The sequence below is a fragment of the Saimiri boliviensis genome, chromosome 9, assembly GCF_048565385.1.
Source record: "Saimiri boliviensis isolate mSaiBol1 chromosome 9, mSaiBol1.pri, whole genome shotgun sequence".
NCBI lineage: Eukaryota > Metazoa > Chordata > Mammalia > Primates > Cebidae > Saimiri > Saimiri boliviensis.
This window is the reverse complement of record NC_133457.1, coordinates 82,675,447-82,702,638: the sequence shown is the minus strand read 5'-3', so window position 1 is coordinate 82,702,638 and position 27,192 is coordinate 82,675,447. Positions and strand designations below refer to the sequence as shown.

The window sequence follows — 27,192 nt, the reverse complement described above, 5'->3', positions numbered from 1 at the left end:
GCGATGTGCTTGTTAGGCCTGTATTTCCCCTTCCCTGAAATACCGCACAGCCTTCTAACTTGTCTTGTTGCTCCCCGTTTCTCCCATTCATCTTTAAGCAATATTTTTTATTTTTATAAAATGTGGCCTGAAGTGCACTGATTGTTTATATACCTGCTTAAGAGTTGTTGCCAAAGAATATCAATGCAGACTTCTCAGCTTGGGATTCCACACACTAAAAGCCTAATGTAAAAACCTTTGCAGTCTTACCTCCTTCATGGACCCTGTATTTCAGTTGCACTATTGGCCTTTATTCAAACACCTCCTAAATCAGTGGTCTTCGACCACATCAGAATTACCTTTGGAATTTTTTGAAATGTAAGTGTCTAGCCTTCGTCTGGGAGCTTTTAATTTAGTACGTCTGTATTGGAGCCTGATTGTCTTAATAAAATCCTCCCTCAAATGCTTCTGACCAAGGCCAGAGTTGAGAAACATTGCCCATTTTCATTTCTTTATAATTTTGGTCACCATTTTCTCTTCATAACCACTATCTGCTTTTCTTTAAACTCCTTCTTATCTCTAAACACCTATCCTTAATTTTAGCTCTTTCATGAGGTCTTCCTTGATCTATCCAAATAGATGTAATTGTTTCTTTCTCTTTACTGCAGTAGCAATGAACTGTCACTGCTGTTTATACCTTATAACTGGTAGACAGCACATTTCTTGAAGGCAAGACATCTGCTACTATAAGAAAGAAGCCAGTCAGTAAGTCATTAGCTAGTTAAGAATATTTGTAGATAACTTTGAAGTTCTTAAGAAAGTGATTGATAAGCATGAGTTATTTTTTGCTAATTTAATAAAAAGTTCCAAAACAAAAAGTGTGGCGTTTGTAATTCCAAGACTATGCTGAATTAGGATTTGCTAATCATGCTAAGAAGGAAAAAGGAATTAGAATTTTAAATGCTGCTATCATTTTCAGCAGCCATGAACTAATACTACATTCATTGGTGGATTGGCTCCTTTAACACCCATGCTTCAGGTGCTTTAGGACATGTAGTTCTCTTTGGATTCCTCATCAAAACTGTCATGTTGGCATGCAGCTATGAAATACGCACTAGTCAGAAACTGTAGTTACTAAAGCTGAGTTCTTTTCACTAGTTTCTTTGGAACAGGGGAATAATACTTCTAATAAATAGGCCTTGCTCAAAAGATAGAGCACAGTGTTGTTGTTAGGGAGCAAGAATAAGTATAGTGATTTAATGCAGTTACAAGTGGCTGCATCTGAGAACAATTTTTGATTTTTGTCAAACATGTAGCAAGGGAGTAATTTTTTTCCTTTAGTTTTTTCCAGCTTTTCCAGTTGTGTTTTTATTAAATCTATATGCTGCATATTCAGGATTGGATTGTTTCCCTATAAATTTCTGTCAGTACCTGATTTGGAGTTTAGTCTTAATATCATTTAGTTTGGGATGCATGGAAACGTGTGTATAATTTATTGAGTGCCTTTTGAGGTGGAGACTTGTATCTTGATATTCTATTGAAAAAATATGTATGCATTTTCTATTTTGCAAAGTAACTGGATTTTATAGCAAGCGTAGGTAAAGAAAAAACCTTTAACCTCTTGGCGCTCTGTGTATTTGCTAGTATAAAACATGTTTTTGATTTATTCCAGTTAACATCATCAAAAGGTGTGTTTTAGAACATACACAAACTTTTCTATTCTCATGAAAAGTATATTGACTGGAAAATATCAATCTAATCTCTTTATTTTTTGCTTTTTATACATTATAGGTTTATAGAGACTTTATGGAGACATTCCATTCTTTCCCTGATTCTAGCAGAACTATAGCTTGAAGTACTCAAAACTTATAAAAGCAAAGTCAAACTTCCTTTAGAAACATTCCCTATGTTTAACGTTAATCATACCAGTCTTTAAGTTGTTCCTAGAAAACAGCCATAACGGGAAGCCAAAAGACAAAGTGTTGAAGCATTTTGAAGACAGCAAACAGTAAGATTCCATAGTCACTTGGAGATATCTCCTTGTCCGTAGAGGACTAGAAGCAGCAATATTTAGTAAAACTTGGGAACACATGGCAGGCATTTGTTGACCATAATAGTAATAACTTATATTTTGTAGAACATTGTACAGTTTACATGTACATCATGTCATTTAATTCTCACAAAATGAGGGTACTAATAACCCCCTTTTATATATATGGAAACACAGCTAGGAAGGGTAAGTGGTTTGTTTTTAATTGCATACCTAAGTGGTAGATCTGAGATTTCAAGTCTTTTGATGCTGTGTGAGGAAAACACAAACTCCAAGTATTCTCTTTAATTATCTCATTCAGCAATAATCAACATAGAAGTCTTGCGTTAACAAGTTTTGCCCCATACACCAAGCAAGCAACCAGTTCTTCAGCAGACACCTAGCTGGTGCCTCCAATTCAGTTTAATTCTGACATTGTCTACCTGGAGCTCACATCAGATCCCACAGTTTGGGGGCTTATTCCCACAAGACTGCCCCTCTTCGGACATCAGTTGCAAGACTAGCCAGTTTCGAGTTTGGTTTCCCAGGATCACCTTTTTGTGTTCTATTATTTTTCTACAATCGCTCACAAAATGCAAGGAAACAGATTTAATGATTTATTATACAGGATATTACAAAGGTTCCAGATGGCAAGAAACATAAGATGAGGTATGGGGGCGGGTACACAGAGCTTCCACGCCCTCTCCAGGCATGCCACCCTACAGGAACCTCCACATTTTCAGCTATCTGGAAGCTCTCCAAACCTTGGCCTTTTGTTTTTTTATGAAGGCTTGATTACATAGGCATGATTGATTAAACCATTGGTCACTGGTGATCAACTTAATGTTAATCCCCTTCCCCCTTTGGTATTGAATGTCCCAACCTTATAATCATGTCTTGGTCTTTTCAGTGACCAGACTTTATCTTGAAGCTACTACCTAGGGCCTGCCAGCCATCAGTGAACTCACTAGCATATGAAAATACATCACTTTGAAAATTGCAAGGATTTTAGGAGTTGTATGCCAGAAACAGGGACAAAGAGAAAGTGTATATTTCACAGTTTCATAAATGTCAACTCATTCTACTAAAAGGTTATTTTTAAAAAGTTTTTCTAAGACCACCTTAAAAAGTATCAGGACAGTGGCAGCGGTGTGTCTAAGACGGAAAGGCCGTGAAACTGGTTAAGCTTCCCATCTATACAGTAAATAAGGAAGAGGAAATAAATTTATACGTGAAACACTGAACTCTTTGAAGTAAAATGATACACAACCTCAAGATGTTGATTTTTTAAAATTTTTAGCCAACTTTTATTTTTATGCCTAGAAAAATACATGGGACGTTTAGGACTAATGTGCTGGGCAGTTTGCTACTTAGTGATAGTAACACAATCCTGAAAAAGCAAGCACAATTATTCTGTACTTTTTTTAAGTTTTATTCAGCAATAAGACCATAATTTTTCATATTTAAGGAGTATGAAAAATTTGTCGAGTTTTAAAAGCTGAATACATGTAGCGTTGGATCAAGGCACATACAAGACTGGCCAAAGGGCGTACAATGCACTTTGGTTTTTTGTTGAAAAAAAAAAGTCATGGCAACAGAAAAGTGATATGGTTTTTCAACAAGTAATAGCTCACAATTCAGTAGGAAGCTAGAAGGAAATGTTACAAGTTCATTATGTAATAGCTGGAAAACTGTGACAGTAATGGGCAGTATTCTTGATCTTTATGAAAGTAAATTGAACATTTATGTACAGTGTTAAAACATTTGACGTAAACCAGATCTAAATTTGATTTCTAGTATTTATTTTTCTTTAAATCCTTATTTAAAGTACTACTTTCTCTGGATTGTTGAGGGGAATTGCTTATAATTACACTACATTTTTAATATGCATAAAATTTCTCTGACATCCTTTATCATAAAAACATAATAAACACTAGCAATTTTGTGTTTATAATTCACTTTTCAAAAATCAGGATGATATAGGCAAAACCAAAATGCAGTTTTGGTATTTGTGTGCATTACACTATACAGTCTAAGTTTTCATGTTTTCCTAAGTACACATTTCCCCCCTAACTTGGAAGCACATTTACATTACTGTTTTTGTGAAGTCTTTTATTTTCAAAGCTTTGCTGACAATGGCTTTAACAACAGACTTCACACTCCTTTTATGCCAGCTGATGTATTCAGTTCAGAAGATATGCTTAACTTTCTTAAGGATAATTACTTTGCCTAGAGCAAAAATGGAGATATGCAGCAAGTTTGATATTGCCCATTACTTCACACATTTTGATTTATTGAATACCACTGGGATAATACAAATTTAATAATTGGAACATTATTTCATAACCATTTTTTAAAATTAAATTTTTTCTTATTCAGCCATTCAGCCAGTTTTTTGTTTACATTTTATTAATACCAAAGTGAAAAATGGCCTGTGCTTATACTACAAGGATCTCATGTGGATGCAGTCCTGATTGTTCAACACAGCAAGAAAATTCACTTTCACAGTCAACAAGTCATCTTACTCAGTAGAACACAAAGTAAATGGTTTATAACTCCAATATTTGCAAGGAAAATACAGTACAAATTACTAAAAAATACTAAAATATAGAATTGTGTTCAGGCATCTCCACTACATCAATCGCAGCAGTAACCTGAAATTTGAAACTTTTAATAAAAAGTTCTTAAATATAAATTATATGGCAAATGTACAGTACATTGCTTTTTTCAGTCTCTTTTTCCAGTGTTTTGCAGTAGAACAGGGTTCCTACCATCACCTCCCTTAGGTTTAAAAAACCCGAAACACAAGTCTGCTGCAAGTCCTTCAGCATCATGAGTGCGAGTGATCTGAGTCTGGAATACCACTGTCTCTGTAGCTTCGGTTACTACTGCTTTCACTGTGATTGTTTTTGTACAGATTCATTCCATTAGGAGGAAATATGGTGTGTATTACAAACTCCTCCTTCGAGATGGGTTCATTGCTTATTGGTAGCATTTGAAAAGAAGTCTCCCTGATTTCCAGGATAGAGTTGTCCTTCTTAGTGCCAGCTTCTGCATAGTCATCCTTTCTTCTCCTCCCTTTGCTGTATGCACAGTTCCTTGAGAAGAGCGATCCATTCCTATGCACATACCAACACACTAAAGCAAGAAGGGCAATGGTAACCAGGGCCACAGCCCCACCAATGATGGCAGCCAAAGGTAAATTGGGGTTTTTGTAAGGTTCTTTCTCTTGCTCTCGATTGAGGGTGGTTGTAGGGTTGTACATTCGAAGGGGTGCAGTTTCAGTCTCAATACAAACAGGAGTTTCATCAAATAGGTAGAGGTTACTGGTTTCCATGGGAACCATGCATACTTTATAGGGTGAATCAGGCTCCAGGGCTGTGACTAAGTACTCACTGCGTTCCCCTGTTACAATTGTTTCTGTTATAGATCCAAATGCCGGGCTATGGCCCAGTTTAAGCCAGCTGAGCCTCAAAGCAGTCATAGGTAGAGCAAGTTTCCAAGAGATATGAATTGTGTCAGAGGTGACAGACTTCACAGTAATTGTAATTGTTTTTCTTGAGGGACTCCCTGTGGTTTGCTGATCCTTAGTGAGCTTGGGGTTCTTAATATCTGGTTGTTTGGTCACTGGAGCTGGCCACTGTCCTTGGGCAGGATACACTGTGTTGGGTATTGCAGTGGTTATCTGAATGGTGCTGACAATCCCACTGTCCTTACAATCAAACAGTTCTGCATTGAGATCCTTAATAGCCATCCCACGAACTTTTTCTGGGGCTTGGCACATGAGCCCACGCACATTGACCTTCACAGGTAGTGATTGTAACCAGTCACGTACCCATTTCATCTTGCACCCACAATACCAGGGATTGTTGCGAAGAATCAGTTGGGTTATATTGTCCAAATCATCAAAGATACCCTGAGGTAAATTACTTAGGTTATTATTGGACATATCCAGTCGATACAGCTGCCTTAGATAAGAAAAAGCATTTGGGGGCACCCGGTTGATGTGGTTATCTTGAAGATAAAGCTTCCTCAGGTTTGTGCCTGGAAGGTTTACTGGTGCAGCAGTCAGAGAATTCCGTACCAGGGACAACTCAGTTAAGTTAACTAGGTTGAAGAAAACTTTGTCACCTAAACCATGATTGTTCAACAGGTTTCCATCTAAAACCAGGCGTTTTAGACTAGTGAGACCTTGAAGAGATGGTGATGAAATAGTGGATATACGATTATCATCCAAGCGTAGTTCTTCTATGGTTCTGGGCAAACCCCAGGGAATTGTGCTAAGGTGGTTACGAGACAGGAAAAGCAGTCGCAGATAGTTGCTGTCTCGGAATGCTCCCTCTTCTATACTAACTGCAGAGACAGAGTTGTCATCTAAATGTAATTCTTCCAGATAGGGAATTTTTGAAAGTGAATCGTAAGTGATAGTCCTTATGTTATTTTCTTGCAAATGTAACTCTTTTACATACTTTGGGAGGTTGGTAGGAAATTCATCTAAACTGTTGTGGTATAGGTATATTCTTTCTACTTTCAGCAGGTTTTTCAAATCTGAAGGAATCCCAGCATTATTTATTTGGTTGTTCTGAAGGTAGAGAGTTGTAGCATCCTCTGGTATCCCTGTTGGAATGGATGTCAGAAAGCGATCATTACAGTAAATGAAACCCGCATCGCAGCGACACACAGATGGACAGGATTTAGCCATAACTGATAGAGGTGCTACTTGAAGGAACAGCCCAATTTTAGTCCAGACGAGAAAGAAGCTCCAGGCTGGGCTGATCATGGTCAGCAGCGTTGAGGTTGTTATACAACGTAGTTTCTGTTACTTCAGAACCCTAAAATGAAGTGAGTAAAAAAAGACAATAAGGACAAAAAAGACAAAAAAGAAAACAATAAGGTCAGCATACTGAATATAATGTTTAAAATGAATGTGAAACCTAAAATATCTATAATCACCTTGAATATTTTAATTTGTTTTGGAATGGGGCATAGTAGGGTTTATTGCTAGCTAACAATAAACACTGTCATATAATCTCTTTACCTTAATGTTTCTTAATTTCTTTATAAATTAAAAAGTATCATGTCCTAAATCCATTTGATTTTGGAATATTAAAAATAATTGAAGTTTTATTGAATAATATGAAGTATTTTTATTATGCTTTATATAAACTTTATAGACAGTTACTGATCAAGCTAATTGATATCCATTTCTTTCTTAATATTAATAACACCTTGGAATATTATTTGTTATATTTAAAGGTAATCATTTTACTTTTCTCAGAAAACCACAAATTTTATATTTACTTTTTATTAGGCAAAGACTATACTGTGGAAAAATGTCATAAAAATATTCTCTTCATACTCAGGAATAGTTACAGACATCTTGAGATCCTCAGTCTCAATTAAACCCATAGTTTGCTTTGGTTATTAATGCCATTTCATTTGATTATTAATTTTAAGCATTATTTTAAATGGATGGATTTCTACAAGAAAATAAGAATGAATCCTTCATTTGTTTTTGGGAAAGAATTATATAGCTAAGACATCCAGCTAACTAACCTAAGTGGAAAATTTCACTTCATCTTAAACTCTTTCTTCTGTTCACATTTTGTTATATATTTCATACTGCAAGTTTTAATGACTTTGTCCACATTTTTCATTATTTTCTATCTTGTAACATGTTTTCACAGTGCATTTATTTATCTTTAAGTTCTAACCTAGAACATAAATCAACTTTTTCTGTGGCTAGCAATGTATAGATTTATGCTGATGTATTGTGTAATATAATCTCGTCTGTCCTTTTAAGTATTAATTAGCCTTGATAATTTTAGGCATGAAAATAAAATACTTTGTTTTTCCTACCTTATTGAACGATGTGAGTAAATTTTGCGGGGGTGAATATCCAATGCACATATATTATTTTCCTGGTGAGGGGCTGGGACTTACAAACTTTTGTTTTGTCCTTGGAAATGTTCTTCACCGTTTATTCAAGTAATCCTATGCCGCACACACCTCCAGATCAGGCTTGCTGTTGTCAATGAACATTCCAGCTGCAGTTCAGCATGGTGGGCAAGCTTATTAAAGTGGGGGCCAGAAACAATTCTGCTTCCTGTTACTATGTAGGACACATGGCTTCCTATGTATTTTTTTTTTTCTTTCTGATAGTTTCTGTGTGAAGGTTCCTTTTGAGTAGCTTAATTCCCTTAGTGGAAATTGCCCTCTTTGAAATTCTTATTGGCTCTTCTGTGCAATGTGGTCAGAGATAGTAACTTCAGATCCTCATGAAGAAAGCCATTCATGATGCTAAGGCCTGTATAGTAATAGGTTTTTCAGGCAGTTACCCCCTACCTTTATTCCCATCCAGGATTATCCAAGTATAAACTTTGTACAGTAGCTACATCCTGAGGTATGATTACCTGCTGTGAAATAGCTATTTCCAGCTTTTGCTTCTTGCTGATTTTTCAGAATGTCTGGTGCAGTCACGTTATATAAGAACAGGTATTCTCTTTTAAGAAGTAAAGGAAACTTAATTCAAATATTCTTCATGGAAAGAAAAGGATGCATACTAAATTTTCTTTATATTTCTCTTCCTTAAAATATACTGGGACTGAGCATCTCCTGTGAAAGTAAAAGGTTTTAATGAACTATTAATAACGAATTTTAACATACTAGAGAAATTTCCTAGACATTCGATTTCAATTTCTTAAAGCAACACATCTTTCATCATAGTAGTTGGTCAAAAGGGATAGGCTGACCTCTATGTTTTTAGACTTCTCATTTTCTTTTATAAATAAACTAGGAGCCAAAGTTGAGATTGTCATCAATCAGATAATTTCTATTATCTAATTATGTCACTTTGAATTAAACACCATAGCTTTCAAATCCAAGCCAGTCTTTAAAAATTTACTTTTAAATCATATGCATAGAATGATAAAATGTTTAAAAAGAAGAAAAAAAGTACATGTCAAAGAGGTGAGCAAATACATAACAGAGATTTTTGACAGAAATGCCAAGGTAACTTTTTAGGCATTTCTGAAAATGGTTTTACAAAGTCACACAATCCACAATTTAGAGTCGAAAAGACTGTTTTAAAAGCTTTTCTTTTGATTTCCCCAGCGCCCTGTTTGATTCTTCCTGCTGGTCTCAATTTTCCTGACTGCAGAATGTTGACACCATCTCCTTTCTCTTTAGGGGTGTATCTAAGGACAACTTAGTGATGTTGAAACTGTAAGCACTCAGGTGTTCTTGCCCAAAGGGTGACATAGAAGTTCAAGTAGTATTTAGTTTTTCTGGAAAATACTGTTCTAGTTTTCTTGCAGCATACTGAGCTTGAAAAAAAATCTTTATTTGAAATAGGAAGGACACTATTATTTCTATCTCCTTGTAAGGGTCACACCATTAGGAAAGCACCTCAAGACCTGATGGGGCATTTCTCTCTAGGTTCATACATGTACGCCAGTTTTTAATAAGGGTATTTTTCATTTCCAAAAGAAGACTTTGGGCTTGACTAAAGAGATCATTGAATTTAATGTTGACTGCTTTGCCGATTATCAAATATACAGGAAGATTTTTTTAGGAGTGTGGAGGAGGTAAGTACTGTTGGAATTGGTTATACCAGGTCATCAACTCTGATACTTTGTATACAAGTAGGGAATATTTGATTATCCTGGTAGTGGCAATTTGCTTCTCCCCCAGTTGTTACCTAGCATCCAACAAGGATAGCATCTGTTCCATAATTCAAATACTCTACTGAATGTGTATGTTAAATAAGGCCACAATTTGTGTTTCTGGTTCTCTTTGAAAATTCAGTTTATTTTAGTTTGCTAACTACATACCAACATGGTCATGGGCTGTATTAACAGAAGAAAAGTTAAAGAAAATTACAGACACATATAATTTATTATTTAGGCAACTTAAAACAAAAATAGCAGTTAGCAGATGGATCAAACTGTCTCTAGTGAATATTGCAAAGTGCCCAGAGAGAAAAGTTTAAATGATTTATTGTTTAATGTGAGGTTTTACTGTGACGCCTTTAGGGCTTTGCTCATTATTGTCAAATTTCAATAGTATCTTTTCTTGAAAACTGTTGCTTTCTCAGTATGTGAAAATGGAAAACCAAGCTGTTGAAATTATAATTACAGTTAGTTTTTAAAGTATCTTCTGCAAAAGTTTTTTAAACTTGAAAATTATTCAACATATAAAATAATGTGGTTAATTTAAATTTAGAAAACAATTACTTATGTTAAATTGCATTAGAAAGTAATTAAAAACCATTATAAAAATAAGTGAGAACCTGCTTAAAATGTTACCAAGAGTCAAGTATTTATAATATTCCAGGGATGATAGTGAGGCAATATATACTTGAGATGATGAATCTGCTGATTGGGGATTTAAAAACTGATTGTTCCCTGAGTCAGGTCAGACTACAGTGTGTCCACGGTGAGGATCATAATGATAACCAGACATAAATAACTGCCTTTTATCTTGCATCTAAATGATATATATTTCACCAAATCAGACTCTAACAATATGTATTGATTTTCACATTTTTAACCCAGAGAATGAAAGAGTTCTAAATTGGTGTGAAAAGAAGGAAGATTAATTTGTTTATTTTACCTGTTTTACATTTGTGAAGCTGCCTCCTTTATTCTGTTTGATATGCAAACTCACATTTGCCATTCCTACAATAGTGGTAATAATGTGGCATTAACAGAAAGCCTTAAATCTCATTAACTTCTTGGAAAATGTCATTCTCTTCTTCCCACATTGTATTAAAATAAAAGGCAAAAACATAAAACAGGTTTCTTAGGAGAGAAGGATACTCTTTCAGAAATGAAGATTACGTTCAGAGCTACTCTCAAATGCCCCTACTCTCTTTACTTAAGCTCAAAACAGTTTCTGTTTGACTAGGTTTTGTATCTTCTCTTGCCCATTTATGTTTGAAACTGTAGTGCTAAACAGATTTTTGGGTTTTGGTTTTGGCATATTAAAGGCTGCAATGATCTCTTCATTAAAAATCAACAATCCTGTTCCATGCTTAGGCCTCCCCTTTTTGAGCTGGATCTACATATTCACACACCTAGAAATGATGTAGTTGAATGTCCATGATGAAATGAAAAATGACCCCCACAGGCATGGACACTGTGGCCAGGTTTCCACAACACTGACTTCAGAGCCTTTCTGTCTGCCTTGGCTTGAAAGAGGCCATTACTTCTGAACAAAAATGAATCCATCTTTTAGAAAAATGCTATTAATGGGGTAACTTGGGGGGAAAACATAAATGGAGCCCTGGTAACATTATGGAATGTTTAAAAAAAAATTTTAATGGAATCATTACTTAACTATAAAACACTTAAAACTGTAGCAAAAAGAAGAAAAACATGATCACCTCACTGATGAATCAGATTTTTAATAGGGATCCTTATATTCATATTCAGTTTCTTTTTACAAATAAAAATTGTGGATTATTTTTTGCATTTATAATGTAATCATCAAGTCTAAAAAGCTTCCAATTTATTTCCATGATGCACCCAATAAAACATGTAAATAGATAAGGATACTATTTTAGGAAAACTAATATAAGAAGTTGTATCTGAATAGAAAACTGGTATTTAAATAAAATCAAGAACTTGCAGCAATCTACATGTTTATATGATTCCTTCCCTGCTACTACAATATTTTGGAGGTGGAAATGTTATGAGAAGGCATTTCTCATGTTTTGAGAATATTACTTAGATTAAGATTAAGCTATGTAATACTAGTCCTAGCTTCTTATTTGATGCCTTAGATTTAAATTGATTTTGGTTTGACCTGTTTGATCATTACTCATTTTTGAAAAATATTAATTTGAGTACAAGGTTTTGATATTTTAGTTTAGCTTTAATGATTTGTCTCATAGAATGATTTCTTAATGCTGGTGACTTTTAAAAATATTAAATCTAAAGTATAATGGCATGTAGAACTTTTAATCCAAGTTAGTTGCATTATTTTAAGTAAAACCTTGAGACTGAAGTAAACACAAGCTTAAACAAATGTATCCAACTTTGTGAATATTTCTAGGTAAACTGGAATTTGCACAATCATAATTTAGAGTATTAAGAAGATACTTTATTTATGCAGGCTTAAATTGCTGCTAGAAGAGCTCAACAAAAGGAACAACCTGTGAATGCTAAGTCTTTGCAACAACAAATAGTATTTCAAATAAACTACATATACGGTTAAACTGAAAACCTGGAGTATATCAGGTTAGTTGATAGTGACAGCAAAATGCTTTCTAAGCAGCCTGTCTGGTAGTTAAATTTTCCATGATCATCAGATTTCAGGAAAGTTCCAATTCTTTTGTTTAATGCCAGGCAAGCGGAAGGACCTCTAACTCTCCTCTTGAGAGTCATGAAGTCTGAAGGGTTTGCTGAGAGGCAGAGAAGCAAGTGTGCCTTTTCATACTTGGTTTTATCCAGGCTATTTTCTAGCCTGAACAAGGTCCTTGTTTCATTTATAGAAAATAAAGGATATAATTTCCAATGCTAAGTATTTTTACTTTTTCTTTTTCTGTCACTGGTTCTTTTCCCCTGTAGGTTTGTGACAAATGAATCGAATTCTGCTTCATTTATTTTGGCTTGTAAAGTTAAATCAAGCTTCCTTAAAACAAAAAGGCAAACTGGGATATTATCTTTCATCATAGTGAATGCTGCTTCCTTTTATGATATTAAACCCAAAGTAAATGAATTAGAAAACAAGACTTGTAAGAATGAGTAAGATATTAATTTAGAGAATGGTGAAGGTAAGTAGTATAGAGTTTGGGGTGGGGGCATGCTTTAAATTTGTGCTGATGTTTGAGAAAACGTAATTAAATGTATGCCTACTTTTGTTAAACCACATTTTTACCATTGCAGACTTTAAATTCCTTTTTAACCCTGTGAGCACAACTTGGTTGATGTGCTTTAAATTTCTAACATTTAAGTTGCTATACAGTAGTTCAGCAAATAGATTTACTTTGCTGTGTGGCAAGCACTGTACTCGTCGGTGAGACCATCTGAAATCATAAAGTGCATTGTTTTTTTCATGGCCAAGTAGGGTATTACTTAAACCAGATGAAGAGGAAGAAAATCAACAACACGTAAACTGATCAACCCACAGTCCAGTGGCACACTTTAAAAATGGTGTTTAACCAAATGTGGTCTGTGGGTTTTCTCTTCAAAGTTGCCACGGTAACTTGTGCACATGCGAAGTGAAAGAATAAAGAACAAAAGCTGTCATTGTCTCATCAAGTGAGAGCAATTTCTCCCTCCTTTCATTTAAACAGACTAATACCTGGAGAACGCTTTTTATGCATTCCTGACACTTGATTTTAGGGTAGGAAAGAGATCATGCATATGCAAAACAATTGAAACTTTAGCTTTTGCTCAAATTCTATTCTATTGCTTTCTACTTAAAATCTGTTTTCCCTGGGGTTTTCATAAACAGATAACTCAAAGTTCTTTCTTACACAACATAAACATAGCTTTGAAAATTGTCTTCAAGTGTGGTGTAGTGATGTCGATCTGTATTTTGAACCGGAAAATACTTTCTGAAATGTATATACCTATTTTCTTAAGAGGAAGAATGCTGTTTCAGAAGACTGTCTTGTTGGAAATGTATTTGTTGACTTGCGGTAAATTGTTGAAACGGTGGAATGTTACAAGAAGCTGAGAAACATCCTTCTTATGCTCTTAAGAGAAAATGCAGTTTGGAGGATTAATATTGCTGAGAGATTTACTGTAGAGTTTTTGCCCGCTGGGGGGTGGTACACTCTACCAGAACACCGCTTTCAGAAGCCGCAAGTCAGATGTTGGCTGCTGCTGGCCAGTTTTTCTCTGGTTTAATTACAACAAAGCCTCCCGTTGAGAAGAACAGTGAAGGCCTCTGGGGCAAAAGGTGGGGGGTGGGAAGGAAGGGGGAAGGAGGAAAGACTGAGGGGAGAAATTATGGCCTTTGAAAAATTGACTTTATTTATGGTGGTCTTCATTTGACTTTAAACAGTTATTTCTAATGCTTTTTTTAAAAAAAATTATAAACGGGTTTGAATAAGAATATATAAGGGGATGTATTCAGAATTTTTAAGTTAGCTCCGGATTTCGCCATTAATCAATCACATTCTTTGTTATATAGCCCACCCACATTAAAAAGAGGCATAAAAGTTAAGAAATGACTGAAAGGGCAACTGTAAACCAAATATGTTTTTCAGTGACCAGATTTAATTTAATATTGGTATGAACATTGGCATATCGAAAATGAAAAGCAAGGAAGAAGAAACATTAATATATTAAGACAAGGCAAATTCCCTGCACTGATTTTTGTAGGGCTTATAATTGTTCAAAATAGTTCAGAAAAAAGAGGAAGCCTTAGGATGTATGGCCAAGAAAAGCACAGAAAAATCTCTCTGCAGTGCACTTGCATGTTTAAAGCTGATTATTGTTTTTTTCATCTGGAGAGACTGAGTGTTCATTAGGGTCTTGTGTCCCTAGGCAGGAGATGCTGAGCGTAATTGGAGTTTCTATTTGATTGGGCAATATAGTCTAGAGAAGAAACTGGGGTAAAGATAATTAATAGCTTGCTAACAAAGTCTGACAGCCACAAGATTTCAACCAAATTTATTTCACACTGCTTCATTTAGCTCTGAAAAAGTTTTGATAGAATCGTAGGCTCCTTAATTAACACTTGAAAGCAAAAGAAACCTACCTTCTATTTTGCTGCCACATTTAGTTATGACAAATTTTCTTACAGTTTTCCTGTTTTTTGTAAAAACTTTATTTGGTATCCAATTATATATTTCACAAACATTATGTTTGGGAAGCATTTAATTGTGCATTTTGAACCTAGTCATAATTGATTTTAAATGGTGGGGTGCAGCAAAATGAAAATCCCAGTTAATAACTGGTAGACAGTTACACAGAATCACTGTATTAATGAATTCACTATGTTTATTGATTCACTAATATTTTGCTGATCCTTGAACTTGATGTGTTTTGGCTATGCTCTTCAAAAAATCAAATTTTAGTCTTCTTAGTTAAATCCATGAGTTTTTGTTGCCCTGTTTTTATTTCAGGGTAATAAATGGATGTACGTTTGTGTGTGTGTGTATCTATGTGTCCAAACTAAGTGGGATATCTCTGATATAATTTTCTCATGATTAAAACCTGGCACATTATTATTAATATTTGTAGTAGTTGGTAATATCGATATTACTGTGGTACTTTTAAAGGATTAATTTTTCTTTACTCATTTCAAAAGAGATGAGTATTAGTCATCTGTCATTTTGGGTCAGGTATAAGTGATTCTCCCTGAATATAGGCAAATTTATTCTTTATGTTTATGCTGGTTAGGATATTTTTATTCAGTTAGAGATAAATGAAAAGCATTGGTACAGCTGAAGGACTTTTCTAGTGGCTTAATTTATGTTGTTTCTGGATAATACAATAATATAGCTGGGCATTTTAAAGAAGACAGATTTATTAAGAAAATTTAAAATAGCCTTATTATTAAAACCATTAGAGAATTTGGACTAACAATTGAAAAAATGTTCTTTTCTTTTGAATTCTAAATAAAATAATAAAAACAACCCCCCCCCCCCAGATGTTGAGAAGACATGGGCCTGTTGCACTCTTTACCCATATGCAACCATTTTGTTTCAGACCTAATTCAGTGAAAAAAATTTTTTGAGAAGATACATTTAACTACTCTTTTCAAGTTTTGTAGTATAAATGCATATCTTCCAATATAAGATTTTCCTATTATAAGTTGCAAAGAATGGATGCTCTACAAAACCCACTTGATGAGGGCTCTACTCATTTATTTTTCTTTCCTGCCACCCCAAACTCACTGCATACATCAGGCATAGCTTCCAGGGTCAGCTTTGTTAGTTTTTCTGAGCAGACTTAGCCATTTACTATGCTAGTCACATACTGCACTTGCCCAAGCAATGGGTTTTGGCGTTCTACTGAAGAGGGAATATGGTTTGGAAGAGAGTCTCCCCCTCCTCTGAGTTCAATTTACTAGTTGAGATTTGCAAGCCTGAAATGCTTGAAGCAGCTCAGGCACAATAGCAGTGCAAGCTTTAAAATCTAGGTGTAGCTGTTAATCCTTTACAGAGGCACATAAGTCTCCAGGAGTAGCTCGGCTAGCTGTGAGCAAGATGTATGCTTTTCATGTACTGCGTACTCATGGGTTGAGGGATTATTGATTTTCTTTCACAGTTGTAAAAACAGCAATTGGTGATCATACCACACATACAGTACACACCAAGTTAGCAAGACGTTTTGCTTTTCTATCTGTGAAGAATCCCCTTGTATTCTTTAATATTTAATATTGAACTTTCTAACTTGCTGTTTTCCATAAGGCTCTTTTTAAATAGCAATTACTCAAGACAGAAAATAGCTACTTATTTATCTTTTATAAATGAAAGAAGGTTCTAAGAAACTTCTTGCGTTTGGCCATATAGTGAAATTTTTCTTTTCTGGCTTGCACGCACATATATTGCTCGTTCTGGTGACAGAGCAAACGTTCCTATTCGGATTTCTCATAGTATCGAGCCGTTTCTCTCTAGAGAGTAAAACCAAGCAAACTTTCTGGGACAATCATAAGAAAAAACATGGAAAACACTTACCAGGAAGACGAGAAAAAGCAATCCTATATACACTGCCGCTATAGCTGTAATTCCATTGACTGTGAATTGGAGAAATAGCCCTCCCCCGTCTCCTAAGCTCTGCGTCCAGTCCACACAAAGCCCACGGCAGCTGCAGGCTGAGCTTGTCCTGCTTCAGATCACTCCTACACTGAGGAGTGAGCGAAGGAGAGCCTTCCAGTTTACTGCACACAGCCCACCTCCAAGTCTGAAGTTTAAAGCTTCACCTCGCAGTGGTTGAAGAAGGGGGTGATGTCATAGATGGGCAGGACTTAGCCAAGCTCTTGTTCAGTGAGGTAACTGGATAATCAGACAGATGAGCTTTGCAAACGCTAGAGGGGGCGAGAGCAGCCGAAATGAGGCATCAGCCTGCCAAAGCTAGGATGCCATTTGGTTTGTAGGCAGCCCTTTGGAATCTCAACATTTTCTAAAGTTTACTACAAGGTAGTGGTAGCATACTTATCTATGTTTTAAAAAACATGTTAGAAATATATTTTTAAGATCACAGTAGAAAAATACAGGTTTCCTTTTCTTTTTAAGCCGTCTGTATTGAAAAGAAGTTAACCAAAATTAGTTTTATTGTTCACTAGCTACAATAATGTTATAATTGCAGAAAATATAGGCCAATAATCTCAACTGTGAATATTTTTTCAACAAATGCATAAAAAGCAGGTTCAAACATATGCACCAGGGCCAGGCACGGTGGCTCACCACTGTAATCCCAGCACTTTGGGAGGCCGAGGCAGGCGGATCACCTGAGGTCAGGAGTTCGAGACCAGCCTGACCAACATGGAGAAATGCCGTCTCTACTAAAAATAGAACATTAGCTGACGTGGTGGTGCATGCCTTGTAATTCCAGCTACTTGGGAAGCTGAGGCAGGAGAATTGCTTGAACCTGGGAGGCGGAGGTTACGGTGGGCCGAGATTGTGCCATCGCACTCCAGCCCGGGCAATAAGAGCGAAACTCCGCCAAGAAAAATATGTATATATAGAGATAGATAGCTAGATAGATTCATTTAGGGGAAGGGCAATAAGAATGCCAAAAGTTTTTTTTAGTGGTAGTAAATAGTCTGTTCTTTTGGAGGTGAAGAAGTTACTATTCTCTATGTTTTCGAAAGTTTAAGTAAGTTTTATGTATTGTACTTGTTTATATTCTTTAAGATGGATTATTTATATTTAAGGATCCCCCAATTAAATATTTTTTAGAAATTGAAAAGAATGTTTTCCTTTCTAAATGTTTTGCTGATCTGAGGATGGGTTTCGATATAAACATCTTAAGAAAAATCTTTCAGGGTAGTTTGCCTGGATTGAAATTATTTTATTTTACCTTAGGTACATGAATAAACACTGGACAATTGTTAAGATGTGAAGATTATAAATTTCTATGCCTAATGAACAGAATTATACTTTTATTTTTCATTGTGATTTTTGTAGACTGGTTTCTGCTGTTTGGTCAATGATTGCTTTGTGCCCACAAGTTTTCCACCAAATAAGTGTATTTTACTTGTTCATGTTGCTGATAAGAATTTAGCTTTTATATTTACCTGGAGGACAATTTCCTTAAACTAATATCTTCATTTGCTTTATTCTTAGAGGTTCATGACTTTCTCCTTTGCTCTTTCTCAAATTTTCCCTGCATGTTTGTTTCTGAAGAAGACCAGCTAATAGTCTTTCCCAGGAGTATTTGATTGTGGTCTCTTCATTAGCTTCCTTTAGTTTATCTATTTATATGTGTGTTTGATAGCAGTTTGACCTTCTGAGTTCTCTTCCAAGAATGGGTGGTATCAAAGTAGGTGAACCCTTGATAAGAAATGTATTGACCCTGTTGTTCTGATTGCAGTCTTATGGGCCTCAGAGGACAGACCCATTAAATCTAGGAGTTTCAGATTCTAATGTCTATTGAAAAGCCAATTTCTTTAAACTGCTGTGTAGTACAATTAAACTGATATTCAGATGCTGAATTTTGGAAGGAAAGGGAGGTGGGAATAACAGATAATCTCTTTAAAAAGGGTGGATGCCTTTCTGTTACTATGACACAAACACATGGATTAAATTATTTTATGAAATAATTCTTTCTAGAAGCCATTTTCAGGTGAGAGTTGGTTCTATTTTAAAAAGGAAATTTTTGCCTGGTCAAATTCCTGTGGGTTTATATCCATATTTAATCAGTTTTGTCTTCATTCAGGCAGGCCTTAAGCAGAAAAGAAAGATCAATTGGCGATTTGGGTTATAGGTATCAAAAATAAATTGTACTGGCCTGGGAGTTAGGAGTTCGGAGATTTCCCTTCCCTAGGCTGCTATTTGTTATATGACTTCATATTTATTGCCCTAGGCTTTGGTTTCCTTACATGACAAATAAAGGCAGCAAGAATTTATTAAATGCCAATTATTTATTGTTGCTTTCTTTCCCCCTTTTAAGTCATGGATTAAAATGTAGGATAAGGAAAGAAATTGTGAAAATATATTCTATACTAGGGATACTGACTTTGGAGGCAAACTCTTAGTAGAATCTCTGGCTTCTTATTCTGTCCAAAAATACATACTCTTTTGCTGCCTACATGTTTTTTCACTTCCTGCTCTTGTCAGCTACCTGAAATGCTGCTAGTTGGAGGTAAGCTTCTAATAATATGTGCCCCCTTTGAAATAGTATGTACAACCTCTGGAAACATGAGGTTATCATGAGTTACTTCATATTGCTCTCCTCTTTTGTTTACTAAGGCACATTGGCTACGATGAGGGGATGACTGTTTTGGTTGAAGGGGAAGGGATGCTGGCAAGCTTTGGTATGAAGCTCTTTAGGCTGTGACAGGAAGGGAGGAGCTGGAATCTCACAGCAGGAAGGACTCAGCTCAGGGTGGAGGACAACCAGTGTAGTAAACCTGGGTAGTTTAAAAACATGGGCTTCAGAGACTAGCAAACTGGGTTCCATGTGGGCTTTGCCACATGACTGTAGGCAAATTACTTAATCTCTTTGACTTTATTAGTGCAGTGCCTGACCAATAGTAAGTGCTCAATAAAATGTTAGCTGTATTTAAGATGGGGGACATCCGAGCACTTGGAACAAAAAGGACGCTAGGAATGGAAGAGGCATGCTCAAAGGAAAGTAGGACAGGGCCAATAACAGATTTTTTAAAATTTCCCTTTGAAGTAATTTTATAGCCAGTAAATGGAGGTGAATAAGAGAGGAATAGCAGAGCATTTTATCGATTTTTTTTTTCCTCTTGTACTTATGCATCTCATGACCTCATGTTCCCAGAACTTAACACATAGTTGAGTTCTATTAGACATTTTCGGTTGAAAGGGTGTTTTCTGTAGTTCTGCATTTTGTTCTGCTTTGTTGGCTAGCCTGTGAATCTAACATTGTACACAAGAAAATGCATTTCAGATTGAAAGCAACTGGTTTGGAAATGAGCATCAATAACATATCCCAGTTTTAAAACTCTAAGACTATCTAAACTTGTCATCTCAAAGGATTTTGTGGGGTTCTTTGTTTTTATGAGAAAATGTGAGATGTTCCCTAGTGGATATGAGAGGAGATTGTATTTGGAATTGCATTTCCCAGGTTCTGCTATTTATTTGTATATCCAGACAAAAAAATGAAAAACAATATACACACAGAAGCCTCAAATCTGTCTTTTAGTAACCAACTACCAGCTGAAACTGGCTAAAATACACAGCCATTTCATGGAACAATATAACTCAGGTCTGTCTAGAGTTAGGCTACCTCATTCACACATTCATTCATTCATTCTTCACACATTCATTCATTCATCATATACATATTTATTGACTCCCTGTGCAAAAGAAACTGATAGGATGATATGATCCCCAAACCACCTCCAACTATGAAGTTCTGCGATTTTATCTTAGAAGATATTAACGTTCTTTTAAGTCTAAGAAACGTTCTTCATGATTTTCCTTTCCTTCAGCATTCTTCATGAGAATAAAATCTTCAAAACTGTGTAAAGAAAAAACAGTTCATACTTTTGATAAATTAAGCATCTTGGACTGTTATCTGAGATTCTTTTGGTTGCAAGTCATTGAAGATCTAAGCCTAACCTGCAAAATCAGTCATTAGAATCTATAGTGCATGTAACTGGAAAGTTAAAATGTATAGTATGACTTCAGGTAAAGCCTGATATGGTGACTTAAAATATGTCAATAAGAATGCAGTTCCTCTCTGGCTCTCTGTCCTGCCTTTCTCAGTGTCAGCAGCCTCTTCAGGCTATATACAATGGAACTTTGGCAGCTCTGGATTCCTCTTAGGCAATAACATATCACATTCTCATAACATAATGTTCAAGGGAGAGAAGCATCCTCCAAAACCCCCTGCACAGAACCCTGGGGTTCACTGTTTCTCATTCTCTTAAACTTGATAACAAATTCATTCCTGAACCTATTACGTGGAATGGGACGATATGCTGGTGAGCTTAAGCCCACTGCAGAAGCTGTAGATAAGGCCAGCCTTACTTAAACATACAACTGAGAATGGAGGAGAGGCCATGACCCAAAGGAAAATGGGGTACCCTTAAGTTGAGAAAAATGCTAAGGATAAGCTCCTTTTCAGAGGTTTTGGCATGCTGAAACTTGGGCATATTTTATACATTTATAAACTTGAAACTTCTCTTTTTCTCTTCTTTTTTTTTTTTTTCTTAAGCTGGAGTTTCTGTTAAAATTGCCAAAACATCTTTAAAAAATATTCTATTTGTAGACCCTCTTAAGTCTAGCCCAGATTTTTCTGTCAACAGGTAGTGATGCATGTCAGGACACATCAGTACTACATCTTAGCATAAGCCTATAGGATGTTAATAAAATATATAGAGAGTGCACATTCAGCTATCTGTAAATCTGTGAAGTCGGGCCAATGCTTAATGCACCAGTTAGAAACTATACCACATCTTTCTGAACAATTCTAAAGGGTACTGGAGAAATAATTAGATTTTAGCATGTCACAGATGCCTTAGAATAACAAAAGGTTTTTAAAATGCTATATTAAACTCTTCTTTTCTTCTAATATTTGCCTTTTATTAGTCAACACTTAAAATGGACCCAAAAACAATCACATAACCCTTTTAGCCATATTTCCAAAACATTCTGCACTGGAATGAGATCTGTCGTTACAGGACTTGAAACAGAAATCAAAGCAAAATCAGAATGGTTATTTTCCTGCCTGCCTGCCTGCCTGCCTGTTTGCCCACCCTCTGGTATACCCTTCTTTTCCCCCAACACCCAGGTTAAACTTTTAAACTTTGGGGACTGGGAGAAATGCAATTAAAAATAACAGCTGAGAGAAAGCACCTCCTTGGCCTCCCAGGAAAGAAAGGAGGAATTGTGGTACAGAACAGGTTAGTATCTAGCCAAAGTGAAGGGGTGTGGCAGTGGCTGGTGCAAAACTAAAAGCCTGCTGATTCTTACTTTCTTCCCTCTTCAGCGCCTCCATATATGGCCATGCAGATAGAGCATATACAACTCCAGCTGATAATAGGTCAAAGCTGTGTCCTTGACCCCTTGCCACTCCCCAGTACCTTGTCCCCTTCCCTTGCTTTAAAATGTTGAAAAAAAAAAAAAAAAAAAAAAAAAGAGAGAGAGACTTAAAATGATCCTTGAAAAATTCAGAAACTTGGAGCAAGCAGATTGAGTCAATCATTTCTATGTGATACTTTCTATGTGGTCCTGGGAAAATAACTGGAGCTCTCTGAGCCTTAGTTCCCTTATTTACGAATACAGGGATGTGGAACCCACCTAATTGCCTATTATGGACTTCAAATAAAGTGGTACATGTAATAGTTCACTACTAAATCCAAGAAAGCACATACCAAGATTGAGTTGAAACCTGTGGGTAGTTGTTTTTAATCTTTTTTTTTTTTTTTTTGAGACGGAGTTTCGCTCTTGTTACCCAGGCTGGAGTGCAATGGCGCGATCTCGGCTCACTGCAACCTCCGCCTCCTGGGTTCAGGCAATTCTCCTGCCTCAGCCTCCTGAGTAGCTGGGATTACAGGCACACACCACCATGCCCAGCTAATGTTTTGTATTTTTAGTAGAGACGGGGTTTCACCATGTTGACTGGGATGGTCTCGATCTCTTGACCTTGTGATCCACCCGCCTCGGCCTCCCAAAGTGCTGGGATTACAGGCTTGCGCCACCACGCCCGGCTGTTTTTAATCTTAATAGTTATGAGTGGGGCCAGGATCAGTTCAAAAGAAACAATTCACTAATGTTGAATTGAACTATGTGCTTTAACAATTTATCTTTGGAAATGAAACAATTTGAGAAAGCTTCTGCCTTATCTCCTGGATGCTAGACCTTGAGATAACAGTATCTAATGCTGGCTCTGAGACTTAATTACAAATCAAAGGACAAATTCCTTATCTTTGGTCATTCCCTTGTGATTAGTATAAAATACACCTTTGGTGGAATGACTAACAGTTAATAGGAGCAGATCAATATGTGTCTGATTATTGAGATGTGGATTAACAAGATATTATTATACGAGGGGATTGCCCTGAAGCATGTGGTTTTCTCTGCATAAGCAGCTACTACTGCTATTGCTTCTCAGCCTTTTGACAGCTACAGCTGTCAGTTTGGGCCAAAGTGGTCTCATTTTGAAACCATCTTATTGTTTCACTATTTCTGGAGTATTAGTGCTAATTTTAGGTACACAAATAGACTTTCTGAAAGAAAGATTTTCTGAAACTGTCAGATTTTTTTTTTTTTTTCCTAGAAACTGGCTCTGTAGTTCTCCTTGTATTGGAGATTACCTCTTTGCGATTTTCCTATAGTCTAGATTACTTTAGTACGTTAATGTGCTTAATGTTGAAAGAAACATGTTTAGAGTCAAAGACTGTGTTTTCTGTTTTAACCATTTATCAATGACTATGGAAACTGCCCCTCATTGGCACTGTCTGCAGGAAGCAGATTTACTACAATTAGCATTTATTGTCCTTTGGGAATGGTTACAAATTGATTATTTGCAAGATTTTCAGGGATCAAATATCAGTTGATTAGATTTGTATTGTGTAAATGTTTTACAATCTACTCCAAATAAAAATAAGTTAAAAATCAAGTAACATTTACCATTGGGAAATTTTCTATAAAATATAAAGGCACTTAAATTTTCTAAGCATGATTTATGATAAATATGTTATATATTAACTAGACTAACTTAGTTCATTCTATAAATGATTAACCTCAAATTCGAGGAATTTTAAAACATTTTATAATTTTTTCACTAGTTAAGTTTTTATTTTTTGTGTGTGACATTTGAAATGTATTCATGCTGGAAATTCACAAATACTTTACTAGGCTTCATATGTGTGTTTAAAAATTAAGATCTAGAGTTAACCAGTTTTATTTAAAGTACATAAATATTACAAAAATGTATAAAATTGAAGGTAAAATTGAAAAGGAATAAAAAATGTGTTACTTTTTAAAGTTATTAATTTTTGATTGGAGAAATTTGAGGAGCTTTTTAGCAGTTGTTTAATTCTCATGTTTACGTAGAAGCAACACACAACCGTTTGAGCAGCTTCCGATGCAGCCGGCCTTTGTTTTCTTCGGTGACCTGGGGAACAGACTTGTCACTCTCAAGTGCCCAAGTGTAATCCTGTCCTCCTTTTCTTCCCCAAGGCAAGTCAGAAATAAGCTTATCAGATCATATCTTATTAACAAAGAACAAAGGATGTTGATTGACCAAAGAGCAGGAGAGGACTAGCAAAATGCAAATGTCAAAGGTTTGCTGCCAAAAATCCTAGTTTGACATTGATTTTAAGTAACTAAACTCTTTTGAAAGTAGGATTTACATATTTTAAAAACATTTGCCTGAGTTATACTTTGTCTAGAATTTTAAGTGCAGTAAATTATTAGTTAATGTCTTTACCTATATTTTATATATGAATTAAGTACAATTATAATTAATATTATTGTCATTGTTGTTATTATTTATTCCATACAAGCAAATCTTTCTATCTTATATCTGGAAGAAGTTAGAGACAATTATATCCTATGTGTTTTCAGTGTGAAGTTTTTTAACACAAAGTATAGATAGCCTTCTGATAAAAGGAGAATTTATTTTTCTGATAGACAGTACAAATACATTATTTAGGTAATTATAAGGAACTTTTAAATCATATTTATATCTTGTTTTCTTAGTTATTTTGATTTTTTTTTTTTTTTTTTGAGATGGGAGTCTCACTCTATTGCCCAGGCTGGAGTGCAGTGCTGCAATCTCTGTTTACTGCAATCTCTGCCTCCTGGGTTAAAGTAATTCTCCTGCTTCAGCCCCCCAAGTAGCTGGTACTATAGGCATGCACCACCATGACTGGCTAATTTTTGTATTTTTGGTAGAGATGGTTTTGCCATGTTGGCCAGTCTGCTCTTAAACTCCTGACATTAGATGATCCGCCTACCTCGGCCTCTGAAAGTACTGGGATTATAGGTGTGAGCCACTGTACCTGGCCTGAGGATGATTTTTCTATAAGAACAACAGGTTGTTCATTATTTAGAGTTGTGATAGTAGGAAGGAAATAATTTCAGAAAGTAAGGGGGTCATTCCCTTGTGAAAATCAGGCTTGCCTTTTCTTGAAGTTTGAAGTTTAAAGTAATCTAACTTTATCACCAAAATAATTGTGATCCCAAACATATTTGGGAAAAGAGATAAATATTTAGTTAATCAGTATCCATATGAATAGCAAAAACATAAACACTACAAGATACATGAATGTAGTATTTTTGTTTGCCTTATATTCTCCTATATATAGCTCACATTCTATCAAGTGCTTTTTGAATTTTTTTTTTCCCTTGGCTTCTTTGCTCCTACATTATCTGATTCTGCTTAAGGAAGAGCCCCTGAACAGAGAGCAGGTATTACCATCCCCATTCTAACATAGCTGATTTCTGTGATTATATAGCAGATGCTCATTCAAGCACTTATTTATGTGTATTCTAAGAGAAAAATGGTATACAGGCTCACACAGGTTACGATTTTTTAAAGTACTTCATCCAACTCACTAGCATTCTCTGGTTGTTTAGATTGATTTTACTACCATTTAAGTCTCAGAATTTGCTAGTTAGGAGCAATGGGTGGTGATGTCTAAGGATTCTCTTGCTTTGAGAATGTTTAGTAGAAATTCAGAATAAAAGAAGTAAGAAGGAGAAGGTAGAACAGAGACTCTAAGAAGACCCCTAGTTCGATTCCTTGTGTGCCACATGTCTTTCCTTGGTCAGTTTTTCAGCAAATACTTAGGGAATGGCAAGGTGTGCCTCATAAGTCTGATCTCTTTTACTATATTGTCTGTTTTTCAAAACTTTATAACTAACTTTCTTAAGTTGGTCTGTCCACTTATACATAGATTATAGGTTGGACAAAACCATGTAATGACATAGATATATAGGTTCTTGAGCAATCTCAAAGAAATACCAAAGAAACTTTTTCTTGGCCCCTGGGTGAGAAGTTCAGCAACAATTTAACAAATGTGCTCTAGGTTACAAAACAAAACCTATTTGAAACCAGACTGAAAGCAGCTAAAGAGGAAAAGTTTTTGAAGAGATATTAAGGAGAGAATTAGAGGTGCTAAGATAGCAACAACATGTTAATTTGAGGTGAAAATAGTCCCAGTTAAAAACACCAAAAGCAACTACAACAAAAGCCATAATAGACAAATGGGATCTAATTAAATTAAACAGCTTCTGCATAAGGAAAGAGTGAACAGGCAACCTACAGAATGGGAGAAAATTTTCACAATCTATCCATCTGACAAAGGGCTAATATCCAGAATCTACAAAGAGCTTAAACAAATTTGCAAGAGGAAAACAAATAACCTCATCAGAAAGTGGACAAAAGATATGAACAGACACTTCTCAAAAGAAGACATTTTTGTGGCCCCGAACATATGAAAAAAAGCTCATCACTGGTCATTAGAGAAATGCAAATCAAAACCACAATGAGATACCACCTCATGCTAATTAAAATGGCTATCAGTAAAAAGCCAGGAAACAACAGATGCTGGAGAGGATGTGGAGAAATAGGAATGCTTTTACACTGTTGGTGGAAGTGTAAATTAGTTCAACCATTGTGGAAGACAGTGTGGCAATTCCTCGAGGATCTAGAACCAGAAATACCATTTGACCAAGCAATGCCATTACTGGGTATATACCCAAAGGATTATAAATCATTCTACTATAAAGACACATGCACATGTATGTTTCTTACAGCACTGTTCACAATAGCAAAGACTTGGAACCAACCCAAATGCCCATCAGTGATAAACTGGATAAAGAAAATGTGGCACATATACAGCATGTAATAGCTGTGCAGCTATTACAAAAGGAGGAGTTAATGTCCTTTGCAGGGACATGGATGAAGCTGGAAACCATCATTCTCAGCAAACTAACACAAAAACAGAAAACCAAACACCACATGTTCTCACTTGTAAGTGGGAGTTGAACAATAAGAACACATGGACGCCGGACACGGTGGCTCAAGCCTGTAATCCCAGCACTTTGCTGAGGCGGGTGGATCACGAGGTCAAGA

The 27,192-nt window shown here is 35.8% G+C and overlaps 2 protein-coding genes across 4 annotated transcripts in view; one reads left to right on the top strand and one right to left on the bottom strand.

The window, feature by feature from the left end:
- The window catches only part of MACROD2 (mono-ADP ribosylhydrolase 2), a 2,026,697-nt gene that overhangs the window by 335,848 nt on the left and 1,663,657 nt on the right, over positions 1-27,192 (top strand). The gene's annotated exons all lie outside the window — the stretch shown is intronic.
- FLRT3 (fibronectin leucine rich transmembrane protein 3) lies at positions 3,288-16,889 on the bottom strand. 3 transcript variants are annotated; one of them, XM_010343744.2, is made up of 3 exons: positions 16,647-16,889; positions 7,868-8,623; positions 3,288-6,840 (listed from the first exon to the last, which is right to left on the bottom strand). In XM_010343744.2, exon 3 carries the CDS (start codon positions 6,786-6,788, stop codon positions 4,839-4,841), a length of 1,950 nt encoding a protein of 649 aa, XP_010342046.1. In that variant the 5' UTR covers positions 6,789-6,840; positions 7,868-8,623; positions 16,647-16,889; the 3' UTR covers positions 3,288-4,838. The 3 variants fall into 3 exon arrangements, with proteins under 3 accessions (XP_010342046.1, XP_010342045.1, XP_003933240.2); XM_010343743.3 differs by having other exon boundaries at positions 8,422-8,623; XM_003933191.3 differs by lacking the exon at positions 7,868-8,623.

Coding starts and splice junctions, on each gene's coding strand:
- FLRT3 (XM_010343744.2), bottom strand. CDS start 6,788: ATGATCAGCCCAGCCTGGAGCTTCTTTCTCGTCTGGACTAAAATTGGG.